The sequence below is a fragment of the Natator depressus genome, chromosome 10 (assembly GCF_965152275.1).
Source record: "Natator depressus isolate rNatDep1 chromosome 10, rNatDep2.hap1, whole genome shotgun sequence".
In the NCBI taxonomy this organism is placed as follows: domain Eukaryota; kingdom Metazoa; phylum Chordata; order Testudines; family Cheloniidae; genus Natator; species Natator depressus.
In genome coordinates, this window is record NC_134243.1 from 57167512 (window position 1) to 57187887 (window position 20376).

Here is a 20376-nt window from a genome sequence, read left to right on the forward strand (position 1 = left end):
TGACCGCCATAAGTTACTTTTTAAAAATTCAAGATCTTCGTATAGAAACTATGTCCTACTGATTGCATTGTCGAATTGTCAGCATTTTATTTTTTATTTTTTTCAAATTGACAAGTTTAAGTGTCCTTGTGGTGATGGTAATGAACAGCTATCAGTTCTAAGAACACAAAATGAAGTCAAGTCCCCGTCCTGAAATCTGGAGAAGATTGCCATATATCCACTGAATAGAATTGTCAGAAAATCTAGATCTTCAGGCATCTTGGGGAAAATCAGTGCAAGAATCCATAAGGGAATCATTTTGTACAAATATAACCCAGTCCACCCCTTTTTGAAATGTTAACTTGCCTGCTAGTAGTAGTGTAAAATGCAGTGTCTAAAATTCTGTATTTTCAATTTTCTTCTGATGATTTGCTTCTCCAGCTCTGCTAAGGAATCCAAAGAAAGCAAAACAACATCAAAGGATGATAAAGGTAACTTACCTCCTACTGTAGTTTTAGTTTTATATTGCTATATCTTGTGACTTAAACACAGAATACAGTAAAATTGTATCCATAGTATACAATTTTATTGTATCCATAGTATACATGGAAAGCTACCTTTTACTTTATCCGATACTTGGGAATCAATCTAGGAGGTGACCAAAAGCTAAATTACTGCAGAACATCTCTTAACCTGTTATATCTTCCTTGCCATGGACTAAAATGCCTTAGAGAATTGGTTCAGTTTTTGACTGAAGTCAATAATAGTAGGAGTACACTAGGCCTCAGTTTTCCTGTGGTTTTTTTAATCCTCCAAACTCCTTTCGAGTCAGTTAGCCCTAAGCAAATACGTTAAAACACATCAGTCTACTTCAGATCAATCATGAGTAGAAGGGCAGCTCCATTTCTGGTTCTTATGGCTTTATTTTGAAGAATCTGTATTTTAGATACAGAACCTAAAATTAGTCACAGCCCTGTCCATGGATGTATAATACTCTAATCTTTTCTTCTGAAGTTCATGTACAGTTGAACCTCAGAGTTACGAACACCTGTGGAATACAGGTTGTTTGTAACTGAAATTTTTGTAATGCTGAACAAAACATTATGGTTATTCTTTCCAAAGTTCACAACTGAACATTGACTTAATACAGCTTTGAAACTTGACTGTGCAGAAGAAAAATGTTGCTTTTAACCATCTAAATTTAAATGAAACAAGAACAAAAACAGTTTCCTTACCTTGTCCAATATTTTTAAAACTTTCCCTGTATTTTTTTTTTAGTAGTTGACTTTTAACACAGTACTGTAGTGCATTTGCTTTTTTGTTTTGTATCTGCTGTCTGATTGCGAACTTCTGGTTCCAAGTGAAGTATGTGGTTGACCAGTCAGTTTGAAATTCTGAGGTTCTACTGTACATAGAAATTGTCTTGGCATTGTATTGTTACCCTTTTTAAAAAATGAAGGCTGTCAACTGACGAGCTGTCAACTGTTACCAGTAGCAATGCCAGTTACAGGCATTTGTTTACTATATAGTTAGCAGAGTCTTAACTCCTTTTAGCTATTGGTCTGTCAGGGAAATTCGATTTGCTTTTACTGTATCTGTTAAAACAAGAATTACATAGATGATAGTTGGTGAGCATAATAAGATAACTAATTGCTCTCTAAGCCTAAAAGGCCATGAGCACTGGGGAGAATCACAGCAAGGGACCATATCAAAGTCCTTAAATTGTCATGCATGGAATTCTTGTCCCCATCACAAAACATTTTTATTTGGAACTAAACAGAATGCTATCCAGCAAATGGCATTTGTCTACAGAAAAACACTTCACACGTTGAATGTGAAAGTCACTTCCCGCATAATATTGTAGATACATGTTCATTATGTTCTCTTTGGATGTTTAACTTCATACATAACTTCAAATAATATTTTAATAACTAGGATACAGCAACTCCATTTTGTTACAACTAAAGCAAAAGATAACAGATTTTCACAGAAGTATCTTAAAACACGTGGACACTTAGTCTGGTGGATTTGCAGTACACTGTAAAAAGGTCTAAGCATTAGGTATTCATAAGATTCCCCATCTAATATTTTTAAATATAGTACACTTAAGCATTACAGTCAATGATGTAGTTCAAATTTTTCCCTTTTGTTGTTAGGCTCAGGAATATGTAGTCTTTTCTCCAGATTACATGGGAAAAGATTAAGGACCCTCCAGTACAACAGTGGCAAGTCTGTTTTTAGAATAAATAGTTTGTAGGGTTGGAAGTTCCAATTTTGGTACTATTGGCATTGCCTGCATGTATGCCTAGGACCCAAATGCATTTGAATACAAACAACTTCAAGGTCAAATATCTAGGTATGACCTGCAGTCTTTGTTCCTACAGTATCTTGAAAAACAGTGATTCTGAAAAGATTTAGGGGTCATGGTGGATAAGCAACTCTACACAAGTTCCCAATGTGGTGCTCTGACAAAAATGGCAAATGTGATCCTTAGATGTATAAATGGGAGTAGTGAGTAGGTAGGTAATCTTACTTCTCCCTACGGCATTGGTGAGTACTAGAATACTGCATCCAGTTTTACTATCAACATTTTAAAAGATGTTGAAAAATTGGAGAGGGGTCCAAAAAAGAGCCACAAAAATTATATGAAGCTTGGGAGAAAATGTTTTACAGTGAAAGATTTAGAGCTCATCTTCTTTTTTAATAAACTAAAGGATTGAGGTGACTTCACAGTGCTGAATAAGTACCTTCATGAAGAGATAATACCACGCACTAAAGGATTCATTAATCTAGCATAGAAGTGCATAACAAGAACCAATGGCTGGAAATTAAAGCCAGACAAAGTCAAATGAGAAATAAAGCGCACATTTTTAACAGGGTGATTAGCCATTACACTAAATTACCAAGGGAAGTGATGGATTCTTGATCTTGTCTTCAGAAAAAGACTGAATGCCTTTCTGGAAGGATATGTTTTAGTCATACAAGTTATTGGGCTAAATACAGGGGTAACTGGATGGATGAAATTCTATGGTGTGTATTATACAGGAAGGCTGACTATATATGAACTAATGGTACCTTTTCTCAAAGTATGAATTGAGGTAATAATGACTTCTGTTTAATGATCATGGTAACATTAGACCACATATTAGTAACTTCAGGTTTTCTTTGTGAAACTTGTTCCAGGAAGTGCAAGCAGTGTTAGTGGTAGCAGTGGCAGTTCAACTAGAAACCTATGGGTTAGTGGACTCTCTTCCAACACGAAAGCTGCTGACTTGAAAAATCTCTTTGGCAAATATGGAAAGGTATTTATTTGTGTTCAGTATTTGATTGAAAGAACCTAACTGTCATATTCTCATGTTTTAATATGAGCTGATCTAAGACCAGATCTGACTGACCAATATAAAACCTAAATTATATAACGGTAACATCAAGAGCTGCCATCAGAATAAGTGTGTGTCCATGCAGGAGTATCTTGCCAGTGAAGGAAGAGGATTTTGTTGGAGCATCTTCTGTGAGAGATGAGGGGAGGTGGGGATATTGAGTTACTATCTGCATGCCAACTGAGTTCTCATTTCTCCTTCCCAAAACCTGAAAGGGTCAGTCTGTCTGATGCGTATGCCATAGTCTGGAGTGGTCAAATGGAAAGGTTTTGTAGCATAGCCTAAAATGACCTCTTCGTGTCAGGATTAAGGAGGAGTTGGGCTGCATAAGTCTTCAGTTTCTCATAGCCAGAGTCTAATTCTTTTTGATCCAAAAGTCTGTTTCCTCTGAACAGTTCAAAAGGCTATGGCCTCTTTTTTTGGTCTTGTCTGAGTGGCTTATTTGTCTGTTTAAAACTTGTTCCTAGTTGACTTCTAAGCTAAATGGAGAAGCCTCTTAAATTGAAATAAGCATCCACACAACCTTCTGCACCTTAAACTAACACCTTAATGTAAACATACAGCTCTGTTAGAGACAGTTGCTAACCTCATTTTACACAGTTTTGGGTTGGGGAGATCTGCAAAAGTTGTGACAGTGATGTAGGTATTAACTGTTAATTTAACTTAGCTTTCCATCTTCGTAACAAAACTTCTTTAAATCCATAAAACTGTTTATACGGGTTTGTTTCCTAGGCATGGTATGTAGACTTAAAACCAGGACTTCATGGATTCTGCTGCCATGCAGTTTGCCACAGAATCTAAACCTTCATCTAAATATTTTTAGGGTCTTATAGTTGCATCTGTTTAATCTTCAGAAGCTCTTTACAGTATCTTCCTCAGGTTGCACACCTGAAACAAGCTCAAGAGTGTACAGTGCATCTCAATGGGTTATTAGAACCAGAAGCTTGTATTTATAAATTACATATGAACACTATTTCACTGCTGGTTATCTAACAAACACCTGTCTGATATGTATATCCCACAGTCCTGAATTGCTTCCTACGCCACCTCGGACGTTGACATCCTTAACTGTTCCTATTCAAGTGATGAAACCTCCAGCTCTGTCCTTTTCTCCTTCCACAATGTAGACTTGCATTACTGTAAAATAAATAAATCTATGGTCTATCAAAAACTGATTTTGAAAACAGTGTAAACAAAGGTATATCAAAAGAGGCTACTATACTGCATGTTTAAACTATCATTTTATTGAAGCTGCTGTACAAATTCCAGTCTGCTGCCTCAGTGCTGCAGAATCTAGAAGTGACGCCCCAGCATTTATGTACTTCGTAGCAAGTTTGACTTCACTAGGAGCCAGAGGTGATACCTTGCTCAATGCTTTCCTCTCAGCAAGAGGCATTCTGACACTACTGAAATTACTTGACAGTCTGGTATTGACTCTCAAAAGAGGTTTCCCTCCTCCATCTGTACATGTGGAGTGGATTGCTTCTTGGAAGTTAGAGTGCCAGTATAAGTTGTTGGTTTCTCACTTGTCTAGACAACAAACTTAAACAGTGTGGTAAAGTTTCAACAAAATGTTACTTTAGTAGATGAATACTAATTTTATTCTTGTATTTCATATACGCTAAGACTTTTAAAACTTGTGTTGTGTCTACTTTTTGAGCAGATACACAACTTGGCGTGACTAAGCTGAGAGTTGGGGTAACATTCAAGACTTCAGAAAATTTTACCCTTAGTGAGAATTTTCACTAAGAATAAAGATTATCTTCTTCTCTCTCTACCAGCTGGATCCAAAATGTTAAGCTTTATTCTTCAAATTATATATTTTTTAGGTCCTTAGTGCAAAGGTGGTCACAAATGCACGAAGTCCTGGAGCAAAGTGTTATGGCATTGTAACCATGTCTTCCAGTACGGAGGTGGCTAGATGTATTGCACATCTCCATCGTACAGAGCTGCATGGACAACAAATTTCTGTTGAGAAAGTAAGTTTAATGTATACTCCTTACATAAGGATTATTTGTGTATGGGGTCACATTCTATTAAATTTACCTTTCTAAAAAATGTAGGTAAAAGGTGATCCTTCCAAGAAAGAGCTGAAGAAAGAAATTGATGAGAAATCCGGTTCTGGTAGAAACATGGGGGATAAGAAGACTGCATCAATTGATAAAACTAGCAAGTAAGAGCTTGCTTTGCATCTTCTGGTTTGATGGACTGTCCAAACAAAATGATGTGTACTGAAACTGTATAACCAAACCTTTCTCACTGTCTCTTTGTGTCCTTTTTAACAAGAACTCAGTCAGCCAAAAAAGAAGAGAAGAAATCTGACAAATCGGAGAAAAAAGAAAGTAAAGAAGCTAAGAAAACTGAAGGTAAAGATGAGAAGAATGATAATGGATCAAGTGGCCCTAATCAAGAATCCACTAAAAAAACTGAAGAAAAGAAACGAATAAGTATGCAATATAGCTTTTTTCTTATTGCCTCTGTTTTCATCTTTTCATTTGCTTTTACGGCAGCAGATAATACCCAAGATGCCACTGCATATAAATCCTAAAACCTTGTTTCCTTAAAGCCTTCAGTAATAGGGCCGTCATTGCTGAGTTAGAAAGTCATTCCAGTGATGTCATACAAACTACTAGATTTTTGTATTCTTGTTTATTACACAGATATGTATTGACATACCTGTCCTATCATAGTCATCTTAATTTTTAAGATTCATATCTTGCATTTCAGCAAGTAAACTTCCCAGAGTAGAAAAAAGGAGTACTTGTGGCACCTTAGAGACTAACCAATTTATTTGAGCATCAGCTTTCGTGAGTTACAGCTCACTTCATCGGCATCTGATGAAGTGAGCTGTAGCTCACGAAAGCTGATGCTCAAATAAATTTGTTAGTCTCTAAGGTTCCACAAGTACTCCTTTTCTTTTTGCGAATACAGACTAACACGACTGCTACTCTGAAATCTGTTTCCAGAGTAGGCAGTTGACCATCTTAAAATGTGGTTATTTTCATTTGTAACTGTAGTGTTAAATCAAAACCACTTTAATTCGTGCTTGTGTTAAACCATTTTTCTTAGGTGGAAAAAGTCCAGGTCAGATGGTAGTTCTAGACCAAACAAAAGGAGACCAGGGTCACACTAGGACAGTGAGAAGGGGAAGGTTTGATAAAGTAAGTATCTCTCTAAACTTGACACATAATCCTTGTCTGTCTCCATATTACTTTCTAACCACTTTATCATCAATTAATAGGCAAGTAACTATCTGCAGATGTTAGTTTCAAAATAGTCTAAGGTATCAACAGGGTTGTCCATGCTAACTAGTTCTCGAGGTTGTGATATTGTAAACTAGTATAGTATCCAGAAATCTCCCTAGTACCATGTGACTTTTGAAATAACTGGAATTTCTGTTAACAGCCACCAGTGCTAAGGAACAAAGAGCGTTTCATTCAAGATAAAATGAAGTTCAGGGAGTACAGAGGTAGAAAGGATATCTTGCCTTTTGAGAAAATGAAGGAACAAAGAATGCGGGAGCACATGGTTCGGTTGGAACGAATACGTCGAGCAGTTGAGCTCCGAAGGTAGTGATCAAAATTTTTTGTTTCATCTCAGACCACTTTAAGATTTAATTGGGTAAAATTACTTTTAGAAATCTGATTATAGGGAATTTCATCAAGCTTTTTCCTCAAACACCACGCTCAGCTTTCAAATTAGTATGAAAATACTTCTCATATCTGAAGTCCAAATTTGATGCAAAAAGTCGGAAATTAGTGTCCATAGAGTAGAATAACAGGGATATGTATTTCATAACTGTCTGTGGTATGTCAGTTCTTACATGTGATCAATCTATTTCTTTAACGTATTGACATCGTTAGTCCAATTGATTGTAATAGGTGTGACTAGAAATAGCTAATTCAGTAATTACACCTTAATGACAAGGGGGCATGATGTGGGATTGGTATTTTTGTCTCCAGCAGGCCAATCTGTCCTACTTTGAAGCTGGGTAGATAATCTGCTTTGTTCTGCTCCCTCTATGTGGGTCGTGCTCTGCAGAAGGAGCAGAAACAACCCATGAGTTACCTGTTTGCATTCCTGTGGTGTGGGGATTTCCAGCAGGTGTAGAGCTGATAGAGCAGGCTCCTACATCTCCCTCCCTGCAGCCTAGTGTGGCGGGGGGGAGGAGGAGGAGAAGGGAAGGAGTGGGAGCATGTTGCACTCTGACATGTGGCCCAGCTATTGTCAGAATTGGGGGAGCAGTAATTGGCTCCCTGGTAACGATTCTCTAGCTCTGCTGGAGCTGCCACAAGCTGTACACAGCAAAGAATCTAACTCGCACCTTATATATCTTTGCTAGGCTGTCATCCAGGCAGAGTCAAAATGCAGACAGTAGCAGCAGACAGATGCCAATTAAAAAAACAAAACAAAAACCTAATTCCTACTCCCCATTGTATCAACATCAAATCTACATGCACCTCAGATGACCCCTTAAATAAATGGGCTTTGTAGCATGCCATACAGATTACCCAATTCGGGCTGTTTGGGACAAAGGAGGAAGTGAATTCCAAAAAAAGGGCCCTGCCAGCAGCCATGTCTTTCAAATTGAACACCTGCTGACTACAGCTATGGCAGTATTGCACAGGAGAAACCAGTCTCAAACAGCCACTATAAGCCATATTTTTAAATGTAATGTTGTAGGCGAAGAGAACTTGCTGAGAGAGAGCGTCGGGAGAGAGAACGCATTCGAATCATACGTGAACGTGAGGAACGTGAGCGCTTGCAGAGGGAAAGAGAACGATTGGAGATTGAAAGACAAAAACTGGAGAGGGAAAGAATGGAACGAGAGCGCTTGGAAAGAGAACGGATTCGTATTGAACAGGTACAGGCCAGTATGCATAAAGTGTAGTGTTACATCAAGTTACAATATTGTACTTAATCCTTTCCATTTTATTTGCTGTAATTCTCTTAAGTAGAAAATACAACTTGTAAACAATTTAGTAGTGATCTTTCCCTCTGGCTGTTCAGTAGCTTATATGGAGAGCTGTCTAGATCTCGGTGGAAGTCAACAACCAAGAGGCTAAAGGATTCTGTTGGCCACATAAATCTAACTTAAATCTGCAAGTATTTCTTCTATAACTATGAATTTACTGCAAACAGAAAATGAATGCCTTTCAGGGCATATTGGTACTAGAAATGTGTAAAACTTTCTAGTGACAAAATCTTGGTTAATGAGATGGCATACCAAAGGTCCTGTCGCTCTGCTTTTTCACATAGTGAGTTATGTCTAATAGATCCCAATAGTCTAAAACTGCTTCTTTTGTATTGCAAGTTTCTCCAGTATTAGTACAGAAATTGAAGTTGATCTGATTGTGTGTGGGGAATTAATTCTGTATTTGTAGCAACTATTGTATATTTGCCTCTAGTGCAAAGCTAATGGGTTCGTTCTATAGTAATCCTCCCTTTATTTTTTTTGGTAGGAGCGTCGCAAAGAAGCAGAGCGTATTGCTCGTGAAAGGGAGGAGCTTCGTCGACAGCAGCAGCAGCTTCGTTATGAACAGGAGAAAAGGAACTCTTTGAAACGTCCACGTGATGTAGATCACAGGTAGTGTATTTTCCAATTTGCTAATCTGTTGCTCATGCCACCAAACAACCTCTGTTTATCATTAAGTGGGTCCATGCAGAGAACACTTGCCACCATAACTGAGTACACAGTGCTGCTGACCTACTTGCTAAGGACTAATACATCAGATCTCAAACTGTGGGTCAGGACCCCAGAGTGGGTTGCGACCCTGTTTTAATGGGATCGCCAGGGCTGGCATTAGACTTGCTGGGGTGTGGGGCTAAAGCCTGAGCCACACAGCCCAAGGCCGAAGCACAAGGGTTTCAGCCCTCAGTGGCGGGGCTCAGAAGCCCTTGGGCTTTGCGCTCCTCCTCCCCGCCTGGAGCATTGGGGCTTGGGCTTTGGCTCCCTCACCTGGGGTGGTGGGGCTTGGGCAGGCTCAGGCGTCAGTCCCCACTCCTGGGGTTGTATAGTAATTTTTGTTAGAAGGGGGTGGCAGCGCAGTGAAGCTTGAGAATCCCTGGACTAATATCCCTAAATTAATGTAATGCAACTGTGGAGAGAGACAATTCTGTACTAGGAAGGAAACATCTTATGATAGTCCTCATGGCCCAACAAGAGCATCGTGTGTGTGTGTGTGCGTGCGCGTGCGCGCGCGTGCTATTTTACTGTCCTGATTTTAAACAGTTATGAAAGCTTCCAGCTGCTACCACTTGGTGTTAAAACTTCAGATCTTGGGAGCTGGATGGCTCAGTGAATCAATAATGCCATACATAGCCTTTGGCTTCTAGATTTCTGTATCAGTTTCTTCCCAGTTGAGTGGTCAGTGACAAAAGTTGCTAGCTGGCAAATGTTTGACCCATGTCAAACACTACTTATCAGATAAGAATGGGACTAAAATTCTTACAGTTGGCACCATTGTTAGTATTTTTAACAGTGTGTAAGGAATCGCCTAAAATCACTCTCTCATCGAGGTGGTCATGATTTTCCCATGGGTCAAAATACAGCTACTGCTATCAATGGTGTACGTACTTCATGGGAAATAGGACTTCAGTTTTCAAGGCTGTTAATTGCACGTTAATGAACACACAGCCTTTCTTTAGTGAGCCTGCAAATACACTAAATCTGTTCATAGTTCTGTGATTTAATGTCTCCAATGACCAGGCTAACTGGGACATTCTGCATACTGTTATCCTCCACATGTCAGTGTATTTTAGCTCTTGCAATTTTGTCTGAAAGACAAAACTTACCTTAAGTACTACTGATGTTCACTGGTCATAGATTCTATCCTGTGCAGGAATCAAACAGTGGGCCCTTACTAGTAGTTTCGGATGTTTGTATAGATAGTTTCCATTTTATCTCAGACTGCCTGAAGTGGACAAATATTCTTGGTTCTAAAATACTATCAGGTGCTCTAGACTTTTTTTGTTCTAAAATGACCTTCATCAGAAAGCAATGAATTAAGTTGTGCATTTATCAAATTCACTGATGAAAAATTGGAACAAATGATCAGTTCTAAGCATGTGTTACAGGAGTTGGAGACGACTTGAAGACTAAATAACGGACGGACTCACTTTGAAGAAAACTTTTAACCTCTTCTGTACTATAGTAAAAAGGCTACAATTCAAATATTGTAACTTGTTGTAAAATATTCATTTAAAATGTCTGTTTCTAAAGGCGGGATGATCCCTACTGGAATGAGAATAAAAAGATGTCCTTGGATACAGATGCACGCTTTAGTCATGGTTCTGATTACAGTCGCCAGCAGAATAGGTTTAATGACTTTGACCACAGAGAGAGGGGGCGATACCCAGAGGGTTCATCAGTGCCATCATCCTCTTTTGAAAGGTATGTTTGCAGACAATAGTTACTAAGATTTTTACTTTTAAGAGGTACTGGAGACCCGCTTGAGACTCAGGGAAGTGTTTGAGATTTCTACCCTTGAGTCCTTAAGACAGATACAGAGGGAAATAGCTGTAATAAGGCTTGATGTTTGGGTTCAGCATTTAAAAACAAAACACTGAGAAGTGTGTCTAGTATTTATAGTAGGCTAATAGAGCTACATTTTCATGGCAGTCTCAATAAGATATTGATGTAATATGTGGCTAAATGGCAGCATTTGCCCAAACAGAGTTTTTTCCAAACTTTTTGGTAAAATTCATACAGACTGATTTTACACTTTTTCAGTTGGCTCTGTGGTTTATCCAGTCCATTTCATAATTCTGGAAAGGTGTTTCTGTAACAGTGTTCTCATTACAGGAATTAATGAGACCTGCTGTGAGTTGAACCTCGTAACAGTTTATACAAGTACAATAAGTGTAGGTGTTCACACTTTGGTAATTTCATGTACATAGCTACTAAATTGACTGAACTAGATAAGGAAGCAACTGGTGTTCTAGCTGAAGTTAGTGGACTGAGCCAATAACCTGTCCTGCCCTCCAATTTGTACAGGCGAGAACGCTTTGTAAATCAAAGTGAAGGAAAAAAGACACGCCCGACAGCGCGAAGAGAGGAGCCTGGGTTTGAGAGGTATCCTAAGAATTTCAGTGAGTCCAGAAGAAATGAACCCCCACAACCAAGAAATGAACTTCGAGATACTGACAGACGAGAAGTGCGAGGAGACAGAGATGAGAGAAGAACAGTGATAATTCATGATAGGCCAGAAATATCACATGGTCGTCATCCAAGAGAAACTGGTTCAAATCCACCTAGACAAACTAATTGGAAGAACGAGGGAGGCATAAGCACAGACAAACGGGATGCCAGGTATAGTCGTCTGGATATTAGACAAAGCTGTATTACTAGTGATTTTAATAAAACCAATTTATAGTATCAATGTTAACTGGAGAATTTGCTTTAAAAAACAAAGTAGATAATCAGAATGGCACAGTTTAGACCTGCATTCTGTTCATGTTGTCTGCCATAACCTTGACTGTACAGGGAATCCTTGGACTTATGACATCCGACTTACGTCGGATGCCCTTACAATGCTTTTCAGTTGACTGCCCATTCCACCTTACAACACTCGCTTAGCCCTTAGGATGCTCAATTTGTACAAAAAGAAAAGGAGGACTTGTGGCACCCTTAGAGACTAAGCAATTTATTTGAGCATGAGCTTTCGTGAGCTACAGCTCACTTCATCGGATGCATCCGATGAAGTGAGCTGTAGCTCACGAAAGCTTATGCTCAAATAAATTGCTTAATCTCTAAGGGTGCCACAAGTCCTCCTTTTCTTTTTGCGAATACAGACTAACACGGCTGTTACTCTGAAACCTGTCAATTTGCACAAAGTTCGCTTGAAATTACTTCCCGGTTGCATTATACTGGTGTGGAGCTGGAAGGGGTCGCTTCTGATTTGGTCTCAAGGCAGCAGTGTAGCTTGTTGCCGGGTACGGTTGCTGTTTATTTTTGATTGGCTGAGCCCGGCCAGGAGCCAGTCAGAAAGCTTGAACAGTGATAGGCTGAGGCTCAGCATGTGTGTTGTTTTCCCTGGCTTTCTGCGCCTGTGTTGCCAGCATTCTGAGTAGCATATGTGAGTTTGTTTGTTTGAATGCTGTTTACAAAATACAGTGTACAGTAAATACACTGATGTAACATTAGTCATCTATAATTTAATTTTAGTACAAAAGTCTGGGTTATTGTGGTGAAAATGGTGTATCAAGCCATGGTCCAGGAACCAATCCGCCCTTCATACCATTGATTCCTTTGGGAAAAGCGGGTTCAACTTACAATGTTTCGGCTTGCAACACAGTTGGTTCCTCGGAATTGTGTTGTAAGACCGAAGACTCCGTGTGTTGTGTTGTGTTCTTGCTTTCTGCCATGCTGTTCTTGGGCATGCCTAGTAGTAGTGTGGTAAGTCACTCTTGATGAGAGAATGGAGGATGCATCCTATTTTTATTAGCAATTTTTGAGATGAGTTAACTATTCAGACCTATAAATTGCTGCTTAGTGACTTGCAAGTAACTTCCTAAGAACCCAAAATATACAGAAAATTGGATTCTGTCTAGCCTCCACACAAAGGTATTACCAGCTACTGCCTTGTGCCAATAAAAGAAAAATTTGACTAGATAATTCTCTTACAGAGGAGAGAGACCAGAAAGATCAGGAAGAGAGGTGTCTGGACACGTGAGAAGTGCCGCTCCCGGTAGCCGTAGCAGCGCTTCTGGTTATGGAAGCAGGGAGGGAGAACGGGGAGTCATGGGAGAAAGAGGAAGCGGAGGACAAGTAAGTATCTTTACTGCTCTATAACTGTTTAGTGTTTACTGAAACTATTGAAGAATGAGCTAACCCTATACTCATAGTATTTATACTGCTGTGCAGCACTATACCCATCTTGCTGTGCAGTGCTAAAGGGTAATGTTTCTTTCCATTAAATATCCAAAAAGTGAGTATCCGTTACTTCTCTTGGTGATCTAATGTGCTTCAGGTGAATCAGAATGATGGCTGTAGATTCTGTTTGAACCACTGCTACCACATCAACTGGTGGGAGGGTAGTTTAACTGGAATACAGTGCAGTCTTAGCATGCTGTCTCAGATAATTATGTACCCCACTTTCTAAAGTGTTCGGTAACAACAACAAAAATCCCAAGAACAATTGGAGTTCTAATATTGGCCTTGCTGGCACTTCAGTCTGTAGTGACCATCTTGCTAGTGACACTGGCTAACCAAGAAACTCTAAGACTCAATTTCTTCTCTATCTGTTGATTACATTAACTATCCTACAAAAAGAGGAAATATAATTATTGCTGTTCTCCAGGTGGGGAAACTGATGGAGGGTGTGAAGTTAGTAGTCCACTGTCACAAAACATATCCGTATCAGAGCTGGTTATAGCATCCAGGTTCCTTGATTCCCACTCCATGGAACCAGGCCACCTTCCAGAAATTAAAGCTGCACAGAAACACTTCCACAAAGGAGCTCCCATATTAGCATTGTTAAAAATGTTATTTTGAAACAAGAGGATCAGACTCAGAAATGCCAGTTCTAATTGTTGAATTTGTAAAGTGATTTTTACCTTTAAACACTGAGTTGAGAAATGGGTAAATTCCATCATAAGTATATTGGAGAGAATCCAAAATCATTGTATAAAATATGTAACTTCCTTCAAATAACTCAAAGCATTGCAGTTTAAGCCATGTGACCATTTCAGACTTGCTGTAAATCACTGTATATTTTGCCAGCATTATAATGAAGATAGACATGTTGTTGAACGCCATAGTCGTGAAACTGGACCAAGAAAAGAATGGCATGGACCTAGTTCTCAAGGAAGTGGGTATCATGATGCAAGGAGAATGGGAGATGGCCGTGGAGGAGGTGGCATGATGTCTCCACATACAAGGTACAAAAAACGCTCCTTTCCCCTGGTTCCCCATTGTTGAGCTCTCAAAGCTCTTCATTGCGACCATAATCCTTCTGGATGAGAACCAGTCAACGCCACTTAATCAGTTGAAGGGGTCGCTGCTGCACAACATGAAACTCATCTTTCCCATGAGCTGAGCTGGCTTAGTCATGAATCTGGATCATTTACATAACAGTGCAGAGTATTCCCTGCACTGCTACTAGCAGTTATTCAATAGCAGCAGTGTTCAGCTGCATCAGTGTATTCTGCTGTAAAGTGTGTAACTTCCTCTTTGTCAGGAAAGCTTTCATTATGTTGTACCAAGCCTCTCCTCCTGAGGTTCTACAGTTCTGTTCCACAATTGAGTTACATAAGTATTTAGTACTATTCACACACACACATTTGACACTCATAAAACTTCCACTCAGAATACCCTTTAACACTTTTTTTTTTTTAAACCTTTGTTTCCAGTAACTCTTCACCAATTAATAGAGTTGTACAGATCACAGGCAATTCCATGCAGAGGGGAAGTGGCTCAGGATTTAAGCCGTTTAAGGGTGGACCTCCACGAAGATTCTAGGATCCACAGCTGCTTGGTTTCAAGATAACTTATTGAAATCTCTTCTAAACTTTACCTGATACAAACAGGAAGTCTTGTCTGGAAATCCTGTTTAATTTTTTTTAATTTTAACATGATTACTTTTTTCCTCTCAATTTTGGAGGCATTTTTAATAGTTGCGTTGTAATTTTGGATAGTTTTTGTGTATCTTTGATAAGCATTTTCCCTGCGGCACTAGAGCTCTGCAAAACAAATTGGAACCAAAATATTTGTTAACACTGTATAAATATAAAGGAATAGTTTGCAGCTGTGTGCTAGTAGTTTAATTTACCAGCATTAGCTCTGTGGTGTCACGCTTTAAAGTTAGCTACATAGAACAGAACATACACAACAGTAACCTCCATTTTGAAGGTTGTTCAGGCTATAAAACCTGCTTTCTAATTTGTAGAGAATAAGGTGGTTTTCTTGCATTTCTGGGTATTATGTAACCTATTTTTGCAGAAGGTACTGTTACACTGAGTGCATCTATGTGTATTCTTGCAAATGTATTCTTTTGAAATAAACCTTCATATTCTGTATAGTTCCTAGTAAGTTTCTGGAACTTTCAGTCTGCTGGGGCAAAAAAGAATAAAACTGACACATTTTGAACACAAGCTCTGTTCCTGTATGGCATGCAATAGACACCATAGGGGACAGCCTGGTTTTGATTGCTGAAACTCTCTACAAACCACCTCCTTGTAATCAAAAAGGACAGCTTGTTCAAGTCACCAACCACAGTTTCTATACTGCTACCAGTAGAACTCAGTTCATATCCGGAAGACCATTCTGATTTTAGGTTGAGATGTAAATCAATTAAAATGTGTTCAGATCAGATGCAAGCAATTTAAAGAAAAGTTTCCTCTGAGTGTAATTCCATTAATGTGAAGTATCACTTTTTTTCTTCATAGGATGTATGATGAATCTAAACACTAGAGTCCTTAAAAGTCCCTGTTTTATTTTTATGCTCAGCCTCTGACTCCACATTTCAGCATGGGGGGAGAAGTTAAAGGTACTTTTGAAGGCCTGCAAAGGAACAAAGACCTACACTTAGCATCAACAATCCATTTAATCCTTGCATGCCTCCCTAATTTAGAAGTAGGATTTCTCCAAATTTGGGAGAAACAAAGTAGCCTGTTGGGGGTAGAGATGACTTGCTCTCCATTCACAAGTAGGACAGGATATGGTTTGGGGATTTTTTTGTGATCAAAAATGCAATTGGTTAGCAGGGTCTGAAGAAGCAAATTCCTCTTCAATACATAGAATATTTACAGCTTCTATCTCATTACTTGCATGCTTCCCATCACAGTACCCTCTGAAAATCTCAGATACAGTGGATTTATTCTCAACTTTCCAGTGAGAGTAGAGGGAGCATTATTCTCATTTTACAGATCAAGGACTGAGGCACAAGTGACTTGCTAGAGTATTGGAGCCAGGAATGGAAAGCATTTCACTAGAGTCGCAGTCAGTGCCTTCACTACACAACCATCTTTCTCATCTCACCCAGCCAGTCTCTGATTAACTAATACTGTGTTCACTTCGTGGGAGTTCAAGAATAGTGTTTAAACTACAACTGGATATATATACTTTGCTGCACTGCAAAGTTCCTCAATGGTGCTGGATGCTTTTGAGACTGATAAGGATATGACCCTGATGAATGACAAACTACTCCATTTCAACTCAGGATTTTCATGACTAGCATGGGATTATCTGCTGCAATGCCATGAGTCAAGAGTTTTTTGGGATTGGGTGGCAATTAGCTTTAGTTTTTAAGCAATTATGGATTGACCTACTATCCCCTACATTTTAATGTGGTGGCACATCTATTCAGGCAAGGACACTGTTAATGGTATGCCCCAAAAGCAAGTAGAATGAGAGTACTGCCAGAAGGCCTTGAGGGAAGTTATTCTGTGATCAGGCCACTTTTAAGGAGGTCTGCATTTTCAGGCCTATCCTTCATTAATAAGGTGGCTTCAAGATGCTGCCTTCTCTGCCTTTGTACTCGGTGCATCCTTGTCATCCAGATGAAATAAAGGAAGATGAGGGGTAAATCTCACTGCTAAAGAGATTTTGATCTTCAAAATTATGCTGTGCAGGAGAGAAGGGGCTGTTCTCCAAAGATGCTACAAGTAAGTATTGGGGCTGAGGGGCCAGCTGCTTTCACTTGGTGACTGACATAAGTCCCTCCCCATTATCAAGCAACTTCTAATTATTTTGTGAGTAAAATTCTGTAGCTCAACCCAGTGCTATATGCTTCTGTAGAGGAAGTTGAAGGTATGCAGAAATACTGAATACCAGATTTTCCTCACTGAGTCTAGGCCATGCAGAAAGGGACTAGAGGTTGCTTTCCAGCTTACTCTTTGATATTCTGCCTAACTAAGTCTTATGGCCTGGGTCCTGAAGACCAGCAGAGATGTGGGTCTATTGCTGGCAGACATCATCAGTGTCTCTGAGGGAATGTAGAGTTGCTTTCCTCTTAAAGAAGCTGCTTCTGCATAAGAAACTACAGCAATACTTGATGCTGACAGTCTGGCTATCAGCCAGTAGTGCACCCTCTCCCCCCCCCCAAGCCCAATAATTATATTGCAAAGGCTGGTGATACAGATCAGTGGTTTGAAGTCTCACATCCTTGACCCATACCAGTCTATGTAAGAGGCAAACTGCACTGATGCCTGTGCTATCTGCATTCAGTTCCGTGGTTCATGCATTGATATGCCTGCAGACTACGACAGGAGTGGATTTGTGCTTAGCTTTACTTGCAGAGTTTTCCCAGGGGGTGGAATGGGGCAACTGCTCTCTAAGGGCTGGCTCAAGTTTTGCAGAGTTCTATCCATTACATGCTACTGCCCCCTAGCAGTGTTTGGATATGGCAGTAGAGCTAGTAAATGTCTGGCTTTTTTGGGGTGGGGTGAGATGAAATAACTAGCTAAAGTTCAATTTCGATAAAAGTGCAGTGATGTTGCTTAAAGGGGGATAGCTCTTATTCTTTTTTGAGGGCATCTGAACTAGAGACCAATCAAATCATTATTCTACAATTTGCCAGTGTTGGTTTCATCACATGACAATCTTTAATTCAAGATTAATCTTTAATTCCTGGAGATTCTGCAACCCTACATTCTAGTGAGGGGGAACAGATGTTCCAAGACCACCTTAGGGATGCTTCAGCTTTTTTCTTTCAGCTACAGACCTTGCACCTGTGGCCTATGCTTTTGTCACCAATACTGGATTACTATAAAGTGCCCAATCTCAGCCAACATCATTTAAAACAATGTGTAAACTGAAGCTGGTATAGAATGTAGTAGCCTGCTAAAGAAGAAAATATTAGTGAACATACACATTTAGGATATGCACTAACTGCCTATGTGTTGCTGGGTCACAATTGAGAGGTTGGTATTGACGTTTAAAGCCCCAAAGTGTTCAAAATATTTTTATTTTAGATTAACTCTGATGCTTCCAGGAAGCTCACAAGGATGAGGTCGGGAGAGAGGCAGAATCCTGTTATAAACAAGAGGGCTGCAGGCTTGCTGCTTGTGAGGATTTTCAAAGGGGGGAGGGGGAAGTTGTTCCATAGCTCTAGTGCTTGTACCCCATCCAAACTAGCCTAAAGCTGATCACCATCCAGCTCTGTTGAAAAGCTCATCTTTCCTGAACAGGTGGGGATGGTGACTGAGGAAAGGAATTAAAGGTAGCAACTGGGGGGAGTTCCTGTCTTAAATGACTTGAAATAGCAGTTGGGGGTATGGGTGGGCTATCCACCTAGTGACATATGATGCAAGGGGCAGAGAGAGAAGCTAAGTGTTTCAAGTGACTTTCAACAAAGTGGAGGATCCATTTCTTGCATTTACCCACAGTATTAGCCACTACATAACAATACATATCTCTTCCTGCTGATAATTTGTACAGTTTTAGGTCTGGGACCCTCAAAGATTTGGTACCAATGCCAACCTGAAGGTCAGAAGTGGAAGAGGTGCATCTTTACTGTACACCAAAGCTAAAAGCACACTGCTATTCTATGCCAAGATGCAACCGCTCACCAAAAAACCTCTTCTACTCTCAATGCTGTTGAGAGGACTAGACTAAGGGCCAGGTCAGTGCTAGGAGTGCTTTGATGGTGTAGGTATAACAGGATGCTACCCTGGTAAAGCAACCTTAGTGCAGACACTGTCTTTAGCCAACCAAAAAGGCAATTTTGCCCATATAGCAAATTCCAGCCACCTCCCACCAAAAGCAATTTTGCCAATATGTAAAAACATTTAGGGATGTCTCATGCCACAGCTACATGGGTCACGTTACCTCTCTGACCAGCATAGCTATACCAGCAGAAGTTTGTTATGGCCTTACCCACAGGGAAAAGGGACACTTGCAGATTAAATACCATAACTCTTACAAAGTCTTCACCTTTACTGACCAACTGCCATTGTGTTAACTGATGGAACACTTTACAAAGTTACGTAGCCATTTAAAAAGGTGTCTGTCCAATACAAGATGCATATGTTGTTGTTTTAAAATTCAGAAATGAACAAAGCACCTGTTTTGACACCCAGAGGAAAAGAAAACAAAATTCCAGTCATAGGTTCCCACTTAAATGCACTAATTCTGCTCCTTGCCAAAAACCTGGGAAAGGGACTGGCCATGCAGCATGTCCTGAGGTTTGACAAATTCAGACTGTTAAAGACCAACATGGGTGAGTAAATTCCAAAGTCTGGGGCCCCTTCTACTCTGTCAAAGCCTCCTCTTGAGCACTTCCAAGATGTAAAGCTGTAGCAGTATCACACAGGGAGAGGACTCTCAAATAGTAAGGACTTAGGCAGTTCAGCTCTTTACAGGTCAATTACCAACATGCTGAACTCAACGCTGTTAACAGTCAAGCTCTTGCAAATTACTAAGCATTTGTCTTGTGGTCAGTGAGCTATTCCATTCAACAAGCAAGCCAATGCCTTCACCCTTGAGTTCAATTAAGGCATAGGCCCATTTCACAATACTAGTCTGACCCAGATGCAACACCCCCATGGACCATAATGATAGTGGTTATTTGTTACTTAAAGTGATAAGTGTTCCTCTAGGTAGACCCCACTATGTAATAACCCTCGCTGTCAAAGAAGGGGGACTGCTAACGGGGGATTCTGAGGCCCTTTCCTTTGGAATATGCTTTCTCTCCTTGGTTTGAAATAAGCCAAAGCTGTTGTCCTTTAGGGGATACTACAATGCATATCTTTTTAAGAGGGCTGCTGATGAAAAATATTGGGGTGGATGCAAGGGGCAAGTAGAGAATCTGGTTATTTTTTGTTGTCTGGTTCAGTATAATATGTTTTTCTAACTACTGTGTATTTCAGAAACCTAAATATGTACAGGGTGGCAAATCAGATAGCAAGTTATGTACCAGAGATGGGTCTCTCTTAGGGCTCTTTAAAGGATCCCTCAAATAATTCCAGTAGTATCAGACAACAGATTATCGGAAGTTGTTTTCTAGGGCCTATTTCACCAAAAGCTTGGAGGAATTTAAGTTATATCACACAAAGAACTCCACTTTTTCCATCAGGG

The 20376-nt window shown here is 39.8% G+C and overlaps 1 protein-coding gene across 3 annotated transcripts in view; it reads left to right on the forward strand.

Moving 5' to 3' along the window:
- SLTM (SAFB like transcription modulator) overlaps positions 1 to 15221 on the forward strand; it is a 31801-nt gene extending 16580 nt beyond the window's left edge. Inside the window, exons 8-21 of one of the 3 annotated variants that reach the window (XM_074966247.1) lie at positions 421 to 470; positions 3163 to 3281; positions 5189 to 5338; positions 5423 to 5532; positions 5646 to 5725; positions 6429 to 6520; positions 6765 to 6928; positions 8043 to 8223; positions 8822 to 8946; positions 10582 to 10752; positions 11356 to 11670; positions 12987 to 13128; positions 14083 to 14240; positions 14712 to 15221. In XM_074966247.1, the coding sequence (XP_074822348.1) occupies positions 421 to 470; positions 3163 to 3281; positions 5189 to 5338; positions 5423 to 5532; positions 5646 to 5725; positions 6429 to 6520; positions 6765 to 6928; positions 8043 to 8223; positions 8822 to 8946; positions 10582 to 10752; positions 11356 to 11670; positions 12987 to 13128; positions 14083 to 14240; positions 14712 to 14820 (1966 nt within the window). In that variant the 3' untranslated portion in view covers positions 14821 to 15221. Of the gene's footprint in view, positions 1 to 420; positions 471 to 3162; positions 3282 to 5188; positions 5339 to 5422; positions 5533 to 5645; positions 5807 to 6428; positions 6521 to 6764; positions 6929 to 8042; positions 8224 to 8821; positions 8947 to 10581; positions 10753 to 11355; positions 11671 to 12986; positions 13129 to 14082; positions 14241 to 14711 lie in introns of all 3 variants that reach the window. The other 2 variants (XM_074966246.1, XM_074966244.1) reach the window with 2 other exon arrangements.
- Positions 15222 to 20376: the final 5155 nt, after the last annotated feature.